The sequence below is a fragment of the Amblyomma maculatum genome, chromosome 9 (assembly GCF_055883805.1).
Source record: "Amblyomma maculatum isolate TAMU_Amacu chromosome 9, ASM5588380v1, whole genome shotgun sequence".
Classification (NCBI taxonomy): domain Eukaryota; kingdom Metazoa; phylum Arthropoda; class Arachnida; order Ixodida; family Ixodidae; genus Amblyomma; species Amblyomma maculatum.
Genome location: NC_139352.1, coordinates 31,625,645 through 31,638,972, shown reverse-complemented (window position 1 = coordinate 31,638,972; position 13,328 = coordinate 31,625,645). Strand labels below are relative to the sequence as shown.

The 13,328-nt window shown below is 44.6% G+C and overlaps 1 protein-coding gene across 1 annotated transcript in view; it reads left to right on the top strand.

Moving 5' to 3' along the window:
• Positions 1–2,125: 2,125 nt before the first annotated feature.
• Positions 2,126–13,328, top strand: part of LOC146178770 (lysosomal alpha-mannosidase-like) — a 32,193-nt gene continuing 20,990 nt past the window's right edge. The window contains exons 1-6 of the mRNA XM_084580022.1: positions 2,126–2,245; positions 3,757–3,865; positions 4,665–4,786; positions 5,111–5,161; positions 7,878–8,090; positions 11,967–12,116. Of these exons, the coding sequence (XP_084436148.1) occupies positions 2,126–2,245; positions 3,757–3,865; positions 4,665–4,786; positions 5,111–5,161; positions 7,878–8,090; positions 11,967–12,116 (765 nt within the window). The remainder of the gene's footprint in view (positions 2,246–3,756; positions 3,866–4,664; positions 4,787–5,110; positions 5,162–7,877; positions 8,091–11,966; positions 12,117–13,328) is intronic.

The window sequence follows — 13,328 nt, the reverse complement described above, 5'->3', positions numbered from 1 at the left end:
TTTGAGGGGAGGAGGCCAATTAGTCTCTAAACCCAATCCCCTCTTTTTAGCCATTAAATTGTTAATAAATATTTTAACCCTCATCACGACCCTTACGGCGCGGCTCAGGTGCGCGCGGAATAAGTGTGACAGATACGTCGTCTTTCCTTTCCTCTAAGCCAATAATTATTTATTATAACTGCGCTGACTTTACCTGAGTAGATGCAGCCAGAACAAGATGGCTTGAAGCGGCAGACAAAGAGATCAGTGGCCAACAAACCAGCTTCATCTCGAAATTTAACATCGGAATTAACGTTTTAACGAATTCTCGTAAATTTAAAAAATAGTCCATGACTGTGATTAAATACACGAAAGTAGCTTCCTGAATACCGCAGTTGACGAAACACTGAAAAATAAGCGCCCTGATCGTAGTTTTAGAACTCATGTGATCTGAAAGAAAGAGCCATGTCTCTTTCTTGGTGTATTCGTTTCGCGAATGTGAAGAGCTTAAAGAGGTTAATGCAAGCTCTAAACTCCTGATTCCAGCATTCAGTGAGTAGTTTACGTCATCGCGAGCATATCGTCCAAGTTAGGTTTTACTACAAAGCATAACACGCCCAAACGAAGCTGACAAGTTAAGTACCCTGCCTTTTTTTTACGGTTATTTAATTACGCCATCACGGCCATGTATTCCAATCGATAGCAAGCAAAACGACAAGAGGAGCTTCTGCTTACTCCGTGGGACGTCTTGCTACGACGCCCCATGATTCGACTCTGATAGCACAGCTCAGACGACTCTTTAAGCGCTCACTATCCAAAAGGACCTAAAATCTCTTTAAAGTGATCATTTTTGTTTTATAACACCCCGATTTTTCCGAAGCAATGCAGACATGTTATGCGCATGTTTTCATCATCATCATCATCAGCCTGACTATACCCCACTGCAGGGCGAAGGCCTCTCCCATATTTCTCCGATTAACCCGGCTCTGTGCTAACTGCATCCACTTGACCCCTGCGAACTTCCTAACCTCATCCGCCCACCTAACTTTCTGCCGCCCCCTGCTACGCTTTCCTTCCCTTGGAATCCAGTTTGTTACCCTAAGCGACCATCGGTTATCCTCTCTTTGCACTACATGTCGTGCCCATGCCCATTTCTTCTTAATTTCCACTAGAATGTCGATAACTTGAGTTATTTCTCTGATCCACTCTGCACGCTTCCTATCTCCTAATGTTTTAGTTTTATGTACTATTGTGCGGAATTTCATACGTTCAGAAATACTAGACTATGGAGGACTTCGCACTGTAAGGGTTCGTAATAAGTTACACCAACTGAGGATTTTCAATGTGCACTGACATCGGTAGCAAAGAGACATATTTACATGTCGTATCCATCGAAACGCGGCTCCAGCCACTAAGGATCCTATTCCGCGTCGTTAGGATTTCAAACAAACGACTAAGCTACTGAGCTGTTCAGGACGTGATTGATCATCATGACCCAGTTTTTCTGATCATATAATGGGAGACGATCTCTATTTCTAGATTACTACTGCATTGAGTTTAGTAAGAATACAAACACGGTAGATATGGTTGCATGGCAGCTACCTTTGACCTACTATCGGTACGACAACTGCATGACAGCCAGGTCAACAAGTGGAGAGGGCGGCAAGAGGAACAGCACTCTCTTTAACCCACGTGCCGTCTCTCAAGATAGAAATGGCATCAATGAATGGCTACTTTATTTCCGTGATCGACAACATCGATTGCGGCCCGTGAAATAGGACGGTCGTTCTGTGCGCAGAATTCAATAAAAATTATTTGATAAACATTTAGTGAAGGAAAATAAGGAAACCAATTTATTCGCCCTCAATTACTCCGCTACTTAAGTGAGTTCAGAAAAGAAATTCTTTAATGTCGATATCGTTTGTGAGGCACCCCCCACTTCCAATTGTCCACAGCGTTGAATAACTAAAGACGTTATTCTAGGACCCTTCGAGTGTAGACACGTGACAGGATACATTTTGTGAGAATCGCTGTGTGAGTGAAGAGCATATGTCGTGCATAACATGCAGGGCGCCTTCAGTTCGTCGGCGGTGGCTGGGTTCAGAACGATGAGGCCGTCACTCACTACACGGCCATCATCGACCAGATGACGCTGGGCCTCCGCTTCCTGAACGACACATTTGGCCCCGATTGCGGAGTGCCCAGCGTGGCCTGGCAGGCGGACCCTTTCGGGCACTCTCTCAGCCAGGCGGCCCTCTTCGCCAGGGTGAGGAAAACCAAACGTAGTAGAAAGCTACCGAATACATCTGGCTTGGCGTTGAACCAGATGCGGTATGTCTTACGTGCACCCTTCTCAGGCTGTGATGACCTAGTTTTCTGATGCGTTTAAAATATAATATATAAGCAGAGTTGTATTTCTGTGGAAAAGGAACATACATAGACAGCTGGAGACAAAATTGACGAGAAAAGAATAATGACGTAAGAAAGTGCATGATCTGAAGAAAGGTATCAGGTAAATAAACTCTTTGAAAATCAGGAGTAAGTATTCAAAGACGGTAATCCACAGATTATCTCGTTTTTCTAATCTATCTTTGAGTTCTTGCTAAACAACCGCCTGGTAAATATTTCCCTCGTGAAATTGAGTCTGGGTTATCTGAAGACCAGAATCAAATAATTGCAATCTCTGAAATTACGGAGTGACATCTTCAAAGGCTAGTGTCAGGCAACTACAGTCTTTTTAAACTTCAAGAGTAAGGTACTGAAGTGGCAGAGGAAATAAAATAAATTCGTTTTATTTGCGAAGTTTGAACAGCAAGTGACTGCAAGCAAGTACCCCGTCCTCGATTTTAGCGACAGCTGCTGCCTCAAAGCCTTCAAACTGCAGTCGTTTTGCATTGAATGTATACGACAACTACGCTGCCCTCATCATAACTACATTTTTTGTTTGGTAGCCTGAGTACAAGTACAGCATGAGATTCGTTCATTCAAAGGAAAACTTGTTTGAATGGATATCTTGACCTTTTTACTTAAAGATTATAGTTAAGAATATTTCCTATAGCCTCAGCACAATTCCTCGGCTACGTGACGTTTGCTTCACAGTGTCGCGGCTCCTTCTAGAACAGGCGAAAGAAGATACCCACTAATCTGCAAAAAAATTCTATTTTAGAAACTAAGGGACAGTACTAAACATACTCATACTGAGGGGTTCATATAATTACTTACTATAGGCTAACAGCCACTAAATGCAGAAAAATTTGCGCAATCACTAACAAATAGCTGAGAACCGAGAAAACCCAGCGACTTCATGCGCATCAGTAAGCAACTGGATTTTGAGCATGTCTGTGATCATCAGAGTCGCGCTAAGAGTATAGTTCATTAAAGAGTTTTAGTTTACCGTGATCCGCGATCCGCTACCGTGATCCGCCACCGCGCATTCCACTGCACATGCCCAAACTACCTTGACGCTGATAGATGGCGCCACGTACTGGTTGTCGGCGCATAGACCTGCTGCGTCGGAACCAATCAGCTTGTGCACCCCGCCCACGCGCGGTAGAGGGTCACGGTAGCGGATCGCGGATCACGGTATGCTAAATCTCTCTATTAACCCTAACAATTGCGTTTTAATTTTTCTGCTGCTCTATTTGTTACTGCAACGCTGCTCACTGTCATTCGTAATTGAAGCATCACGACACCAGGTTTTTTAAATTTAACCGTGAGTACAAAAGCGCGCTGCATGCAGTCTCTTTTAATTCAACTTACAATTCTACCTCTGTGCAGATGGGTTTCAGCGGCATGATGGCGGGCCGTGTTTCTATGGACACACTGAAGGATTGGAAGGCGTCGCATCACATGGGCTTTGTTTGGAAGATGGGACCCCAACAAAGAGGTACACGCATCGTGGTACCTTATGGCGCCTACCTAAAGCCCATATAAAATGACCGTCCAAATCTGCATACTATCGAATATATACTGTGGGCCATTGAAAATAATTCAGAGCTGTTCAGAGTTGCCTGTGCTGATCTTTAGTAGTTTCGATCATTCTTGTTAATAATTAGTAAAGACTAATAGCTATTTTTAAATATTTCCTTGAGATTAGTGTCAATGCCAAATTTGTGGACCACATAGAAAAAAAGCTCAACCACGTTGTTTCCATCACGCTACGACTTACGCATCTCTATTTATAGACCTTGAAATAACACTGTAACGTGACCGGCTGTATTTTAGAATCAATCGGGAAGTATGAAAACCTGGCTTTGTCGGAAAGAGCACTGGAGAGAAAAGCGGAATTTATCTCGAACGCTTCTTGGGCTTTAAAATGGCGCCGCTGTGACAAAGTTCTTTTTTATTACGCTTTGGGGCTGGTAAGAAAATCATTTTAGGTAAAGTTTATCTGGGTGGAAATAATATAGCTAGGCGTTTGTCGAGCAAATCTACCTACCACGAAAGGTGAGTTCGCTTTTCTGTCGCGCAGAATGCAGCCAATTCTCGCAGATCAAGAAATAATGTGAACTGTAAAGAACTTCCAACGGAGGATTCAGTTTCTCTGCTTCCTTTGTCTCTCTGCTGAAACGTGGTAGCCTGTGCTCTGCCGATAGTTCCACTCTTTGAGGTGACTACTCTTTCTGGACAATTTCACCCGTAAAGACTAGTTTTTTCTTCTCAAGTACCAACGTCCCTTTACGCAGGCAATGCAAGCCGAGAAAGCCATGGCAGCGACGACGCCGACGAGCTCTTCACGTGGGTTCCATGGAGTTCCTACTCAACGCCTATCGAGCTGTGCTACGAGTCCTGCCTCAAAGATGAGACGGTGAACGAGCTTTTCACCTTTATCTTTGTCGCTTCACACCTGTAATGACGATGCTCATATTTTTTTTTTTTTTTGCTTTTGGCTCCGCACTTGGCTGCGACTGTGAAAGTAGAATTATGTCCAAAGACGTAACGTGTTTCGTATGATGTGTATGATTTGACTGTATGATTTATAAAGCCGAGGTAGTCATCTGCCCTCTATGGCACACTGTCCACCATAATGGACACTTGACGACCATCCCCTTGAACCCTTGAGCCCAGCCCCTTACAACATCGCTGTGTTGCTTTTGTATGTGTAATTTCTTCTTGCCGCTGTGTATTGCAGTCAGTGCCGCTGACAACTCCCACCTTCGTTCTCGGGCATGCACGGGATCTGGTAAGTTCAGTGATCGCCGCTTTGTCATTCTGTTTATCTACATGCAGTGCCTTCAGGCCCCTTGTCCTTTTTATCATAGTCTTCCTCGCATTGAGGCTAAATTTTATATAATTTTCGAATAATTGTGTAATGGCAGTGTTGTGTGCGCTAGTAGCTCGTTTGTGTAAGGCGCTTATAGCATTTCATACAAAGTGGCTTTGAATGGCGCACCTTCGCAGTTTTGACAAACGCAGTGCCAATATCGTGCACAGTGTAGCATCTTGTACCACAAGGTCAGGCCTGTGCAGTGTTTTAAACGATCAATATTGAATTATTTGTTTAATAAATGCTGATAACTTATATGTTTATATAATCGATAAGTGATACAATCATTAAAAATGCAAGTGCATGTTCAGTGGCGTTTAGATTGCAATATATTCGTTTCCAAACTCTAGCTTGGTCTATTCCAAAGAAGAATTACAAATTTTTCATTTCTAACATTAAACTTGATTTGCAGGAACGGAGCGATGGATCCCCCTTCTCTCCTAGTACAGTTTGTTTAGGAGAGTCTCTTCTCAATTGCACCACAGTCAGACGAAGCTTGAAACAATTACAAATATGAATAAACAGTACACGAATGGGCTGGAGACAGTCGTCATCGTCATCATTACACCTAACGCAGGGCAAAGGCCTCACCTCACATGGTCCTGTGCAGCTGCATCCATTTGATCCCCGCAAGCTTTCTAATTTTATCCCCCTAACTTTCCGCCCGCCCCTGCTACGTTTGTGCATATGGCGGTAGTCATGTAAACACAAAACCGCTGCTCGTCCAGCACTCTTCCTTTTATAAGAGATGAGAAAAGATGAGTGATCTGGTTATACAGTTCTCATAGTAAATGATTACACCTCCTTAGCACTCATAACTATAGAAACCTCTAAGCTGCATTTCCTTAGGGCAAGAGTGGTGACGGCCGTGTCCTTCGCAATAACCATAATGCCTAGCATATAGCTATCGTGAAGTCATAAACGATTACACCCGCTTTCATCTCCACTCGGAAAAAAAGACTGATATTTGACTTTCGTAATCAGGTGAAATCTAATCTGGGTGCACTTGGGCTGTGCGACCATTATATTGCATCGTTTATCCTTATTTTCAATTGGTTATCACGGCATTGCTTTTGAAATGGTGATAACTCCTCGAATAAAAACAAAAATAGTGATATCTCTGTAATTTGAGTGGTATGACGAAACGTACTAACGCAAGAACAATAAAGGAACAGTCCTCCTTCATGGCTTAGCAGATGGTATCTGACAGGCAACTTGACCGTCCATTGACTGATCATCGGGTTGTGAGGCATTATGAGGACACATGACACGGTCGAGTTGGCGGGCGCTACGCCTTTAGGGTGCGAGGGTCAAGATTCAGCCTTCCACAACCCTGGAATCCCATGTTAGGTGCGCTGCCTCTATAAACGGGACAGACATGTTCCCTTCGATTTTGTTAAAAGGAGGATATATATTTCCACTGGTATTTCAGGTATGTGTCTTAAGATATTGTGGTAGTGAGTAATTGTGGAATGACAGAGGAACAAATTAAGATTGCTGAAGGAGCGAGTAGCACTGGCCCTCATTTCACCAAGCCGTTCGAACCTGCCTGCATGAAAAAGGAGTAGCGCGTATGTACTCTTCGTCCACGGGTCCTGGCAGATTCGGTTCTCATCTCACCCCAATCTCAAAAGTAGAAGACTGAGTGGGCAGCTCTGGTTGTGTCCTGTTGGCATGTGACGTCCCTTAACCCGCCCACCAATTAGTGCCCGGCAATGTCCCCGGCGGATTGCCACATGCTACAGCCATCCATTCCCGTCATTCTTTTGCTCAAAGAGCCCGCAACGCCGGACTTGCTGCATGGCGGTTAAATACATATCAGCCGCTCCTATTTTTTCATCATGTGTCCTGAGACAAAAGATTGTTTTATGATTCTTAACACCCATGCCACCCCTGGTACGCATCACGAGCCATGAACATTAGCCAGGAGTACGAGAAATAACCGACTGATTTTGTAATATCAGCCCGATTGTGCGAAAGCACCCATACGCACAGCCCCACCAGCCAGGAATATAGTCTGAGCCTCTTTGTGCCACCGCTAAGATTGGCTGAGTTGTTTCGTGAGGTCACAACCCCCGTGGTCCCGCGCAGGTAATTCACAGTAATGCGGCTTCAACGCGCGAGTCTCCTCGATGGCTCTTTCAATTTCGCCCACAATTAGAGTGATGGAGCGTGTGACTGACCAATTATTGATCACGATAACTTGTAGTGCTTTCACACTAAAAAATTATTGAAACGGACTTGAACCGATCGGGCTCGAAACCTGGTACTCAGGTTCAGTAGACGAACGGCTGATTGGGCGAGTTGGTGAATCATGAGGTTCAGGTTCAGTGGCCGAGTGTCTTAAGCACTTCGCCACCGTGGCGCGTACTTTCCCTCATTACAATTTTTCTTAAGTAAGATTAGACATCCGCCATTTGAAGCGGCGGCTTCTAGATGACTCGATTAGCACGTGGTCCCCGTGATAATGCATGCCGTTGCACCGGAGCACATCCCTGAAGCCATGGTTGTACCTCAGACATTTGATGTGACGGCTCCCAGGTGGTGGCGCATGTACAACTGAAACTGACAGTTTTTTCTGTCTTCGGACAGCGGGCAGACACTTAGCTGTAGTGTGGCGGTGAACATGCAGGAGGAAGCCTACGGAGGTAAAGTCGTTCCCCTTATGCTTGGAGACGACCTAACCTGGATCAAGGCGGTCCAACAGTACGGAGACGTGGACGACCTGTTCCACAAAGCGAACAGGCTGGGCAGTTTTCCTCTGTACCTGCTGCTCGAGCTCGCCACAGGTCGCGGTCGTAGGCCCGTGCGCATCGTCTACTCGACACCTGCCTGCTATCTGCAGGTTGGTCGGGGAATTCCCTTATTTCAATTTTTTTACAGCGGCAGCAGTTGCTGCTATTGCGCTCCACCAGACGTACGTGGAGCCGCCAGATGGGGCGCTAAATGTGTCCTTACATGAGAATGATGCAGCAGATGGCTGTGTATAATGTGTCCACTGCCGGCCTAATTACGGCGGGGTTTTTTTTTCGATAAGGAAGGAGACTGAGGTATTTCAGTGCGAGGCGTAAATCAGCTTTTTACTACGGTTTAAGCCTAACAGGGATAACCTGTCCTTTCATGGCATCCTTTAATCCAGAAGGCCAAGAATGAATGCTTAATGACGTCCTCAATACAAAATACCGTGGACGTCTCCTGGTCAGTAAAACTCAGTCACTGATGCAGTTACCTTCGGTCCCAATATACTAGCGTCAATGTGATGATGTGATATGATCAAACGTTTGGGATCACATGATCTGCAGAACAATAACAATAAATCATTATATAAAAGTCCTGCTCTAGATAATTAAAACATGACCAATTTGGTCACGACAAATAGGTTTCCTATTTCGAAAGAATGCTTTACTGTAATCCCTCTTTTCCAGCTTCTGTGGGCAAGCTCACGTTTTGATACAAGAACTGGCGCCTAATTTTGTTTCTTGCTGTGAGCTTCGTCTGGCGTCATAGCATTCAGCGCCATCAATAAGAAGGTGTTCGGGAGAAAGATATCGTATGTTTTCTTGCGGTTTAATAGAGCTTAAGCTACTAAGGTCGTCATGAGCCAAAGTCGAGGTTTCGTATCCAGTTAGAACGAGAAGAAGAAGATGGTTTGCACGGTATGAAGAAGAACTGAACAAGGGTAAATGGGGTACGCCTCAGTTCGCAGAGGAGCCAACGTGCCGACAAGTGATGAGCCGATGAGCCAGATGAGCCGACAAGTCCACTTGTCGAAACGTTGGCTCATCTGCGAACTGAGGCGTACCCCAATTACCCTTGTTCAGTTCTTGCTGGTGAGACAGTATTAAATGTTCAAACAAGAGAAGTAATGCAACTCGTTTGGAAGCTCCGTGTTTTTCAAGGAGGGTAGTGCACAGGAAATTTCGGTTAGAGGATTCTGTTCTTGAAGTAAGTAATCCGTCGCGATGGTTGAGTCGTTAGGAAAGTCGACTGGTGAGAGGCCGCGTTTTATATGAAGTTGCAACAGAAGGCACCTGTGTGCTGTTCGATGTCTGGACTCATTAAAGAACACTAGGTCATCTAAACTCCGGATCCCACCAATGCAACGTCTTTTTAGCAGCGTTAAGTCCCATATGCCACACCTTGCCGGAGGGGAATGAGATGTGTTTCATGAAGCTGTGAGAAACTCTCTTAACTAACTTTCTTCAGTTTTGTCGGTTAACACACTTTATGCTCCAAAGCAATGAGCGACGCGTAGCGAGGCAGTGAAAACTTCGGCCCACCTAGCATTCTTAAACGTGCACTGACGTCGCACCGTATACTGGAGTTTGGCATTTCGCCTCGATACAAACGCTGCCACCGCGGCCGTAATTGAACCCACGTCCTTGCCCTCAGTTTTCTAGCACCATAACCACTGAGCGACCGAGGACGGCAGGATAGCGCAAATGCAGGTTTGTCTCATTTCGTAAAAGTAAAGTTTTCTACGAACTTCGTATAAGCGCCCGTGGTGTCCCCTTTCTTGTGTGTGTTTGTGTTGGGCTGAACTCCCAGTAATTATGTGTGACCACCAACTAGCTCAACAGTTAACTCTCTTATCGGAATATGCGATGCGAAGATGGCGCATTATCACTCCTGTTAAGCGCTCGTGAAGAGCAAGAGGAGTTGAGCAGGAAAAAGTAGAAATTTATCAATAGGGTGAATAAATCAACCATCTTTATTTAGTGGGATGCTAATGATTCGTGCAAGTAATTAATAAGCGGGACAAAAAGCAGGAAGATGAGGAGGAAAGGCAGGGAGGTTAACCCGTAACAGCAACCGGTTTGCTACCCTGAAGGGACTAAAATAAATAACTATAAGCAGGACCAATTATAGTGGCAATTTTTTATACACAATATATGGCCTTTGATGCTGAAGTAGGTTAATTGGTAGAAGAGATAGTAAAGATAGGCAGTGATTTCGAGTCAAGGAAAGGTTATATGTCCGAGTCTTTTAGGAATAGTCAACTTCAGATTGGAATTAGTTATAGCCTAGTCTCTGTTGTGGCGGAAGACCAAAAGCAATCAAGTATTTTCATATATGACAAACTTTCGTTCTGCATAAAATATGTAGCTGTGAAGGATGTGTGCACAAAGAAGTGAGATATTATCTTGTAGTTTTCCCGCTGGTGTTGCAAACGTAAACTGCGGCATAGCACCTTCTCTCAGTAGGTCAGCCTTATCATAATCATCTTCATGTCAATTCTGACTATACACCCATGAGCAAAAGTGATATACTCCACGCGAACCGCAACGATTGCATTTTTTTTTTCGTTACAAAAAAATGTTCAAGCCAAACTTGGTTGGACAAGATGGCAAGTATATCAGGGAGGGTACCATATGCATATCTCAGAAATAGCTACTTCTCTGTCGGAAAAATCTGGCGGACAGTTTTCTCGCAGCGCGTTGAGAATACCACTTTTGCTCAAGACTGTACGTCTTGCGATTAGCCCGTTATACCCAGTGGCACGGGCACAGGCACGTTATTGTTTTATTATTTTGGGTGGCCTCACCATACTATATGTACATCTTGCGAGCCGAAAACAAAACGTGAACATTTACACGGCTAGTAGATGGAAACGAGTGCGCTTCCATCGATTGGCCGTGCAATTTGTTTCGGCTCGTCACTGGCCTCTATGCAGTCGCCCAAACTTCTGTTTGTCGCTTGGGACCTGGCAGGAAACGATTGGGGCATCGCTAAGCATCTCTAAACATCCTCTCTTCCGGAGCTGTTAATCCATCTAGGCATTCCAGAATTACATGCAGTTTTCGTTAACGTTTTTGCACTAGGATGGAGGCGTAATTTTGTAAACGTGAAAATCAGCAGCTGCTTCGCTGCATACGCGCAATATTCGTGAAGAATGAGTACCAGGATAAAGACCGATGTAATTTAAACAAATTCTCTCAACGCCCCTTTGTTAATTATTATAACAATTGATATAATAACATTCAGAACCTTCTGCGTGTATTTATAGTGCACTCTTCATCGTATGAAGCAAGTTGCTGCTTTTAAGCACGGCTGCCAGCATGTTCAAAAATCACATAAAATGAAAAAATTAGATCGTGATTTGCTTACTGTGATGCCTTATTGGGCATGGCGTTCGACTGACTGATCAAATTTAATGGCATAACATTTTAGTACTGGCGAAGTGTATTGCGATGTTAGTGCAGTTAAAGTATATATGCCAAATGGTCTTAATTACCCCTGGAGAAGTCCACATCTGTGGCTGTCACAACCCGTGTGCAGATACGGGGCATAAAATACCGCATACCAACCTTGATAAACATGGTAGATACAACGGCTTCTGAACTTTTTGTTTGTCTGCAAGGGACTCCATATTCTTTGCATCAAAATACATTGGTTGTGCTGGTATCCGTCGAGGACGACCCACGCGTCCACACCACCACTCACAGCCAGCCTCGGTTCACCAACCCAACCCGATTCCGCCCCGTCTTATAAAACGTATTTGTCATGAACCACCTCACAGGTTATTTACACACCTGAGAAAACTCTCAAAGAGCACATAGGGTGGTCATTGAATCCCAATGCTAGGTACAATGTTAAGAAATAAAGACGTTCTCACTGCCTTTCTCTTACAGAGCATCTTAAAATGACCGCCTTGTCCCTGTTCTTTCTCTAATTGTGCTTTTATCTCGTATGTTCCATGGCTTGCCAATTATACGTCAAGGCCCTCCGAGCCACGGCGTCGCAACCTTGGCCGCGCTTCGATGAAGATCTGTTGCCGTACACAGACAGAACGAATCACACTTGGACCGGTTACTACACGACAAGGCCTGGCATCAAGATGATGGCACGTTACTCTAACGGATTTCTACAGGTATGCCTACGGATGAAAACCCTTGTAGCTTCTAGGCGGTCACTCGTGGCATCCCAGGAGCAAGGGTGCCTTAGCAGAACCGTTTTTTAAATAAAAAAAAATCATTTTTGCTCTTTCTATATCTTCAGTGCACAGTCGCAATATTTTCCAACTATCAGAGAATTAAAGTCGTTACGTTGTACTCAGTTGTACGTTGTACGTTACGATATACTCTACGAACTCTGCCTGCCTGGAGCGAAATGGTAGTATCGTGTAGCCTCCGAGACGTGCCATAAAACACCCACTCAGGTCGTCGCACATGGTTCATAAAGAGGACATATATGACGGTGACACTTGTACGTCATTCCATCTATTTATAGCCCAAGTGCTCCTTTATCTGTGACCATAGCCTCTTTATTGCTATCTGCTGGCTATCAGGCAATAAAGCCAAACTTCAATTTACACGTTGCATCCTTACAATACAAGAGGCTTCGTTACTGTTTCCTGGGCTCAACTCACCAGGTGGTGTAACGCATGGCAATGGTATTGATTTTGCCCTGCTCCTAGCTACGCAGCAATTACCGAGGGCAACTAGCCAACAAAATATCCATGACTACTTTGAATCATTAAAATAAAAATAAATCCCAATCAGGGAATGCATGTTTTTTATTTTGCCTGACAGTGTTGCATTGCATGTCTTGTGATTATCAAGGGCAGTCATACGCATCTCATAGCGTTACAACCGCAGAACAAGTGACGCTCATGACCTTTCTTAAGTTGCCGCCTCCCTCCCTCCCCCGCCCCCCAGTGAGTGCTGTTTTCAGTGCTTAAGTATTGTAACTAATGAGATAGGACCACCATCGTGGCAGCAATCAGCAGATGTTCCACACGTGACTGCTGCACCAAGCAATCCTAAGATGCGTTTTGACGTATACGAAGGCGGCAGCTGTACCATAATATCTAGGAAGGAGCTAGGGCCTCGGCAAGCCTGGGGGAAGGAAGCCAGTAAGGAGGCTGGGGAATGAACCGAGAGAGATCGGTAAAATAAAAGGTGTTAAAATGCGTTAAAGCGCCCGTGGTAACATTTCAATGGTTTTTGCTATCTTTGCAACTCCAGCCACCACATTCTCGCAGCGATCCTGTTAGAGGGGCCTAATTGTCTATTCGTCGATATCAGGTGCAACTCCTTTTCAGTGATTTAACTCTGTCTCTTTTACGCCCGCCTGTACCTCA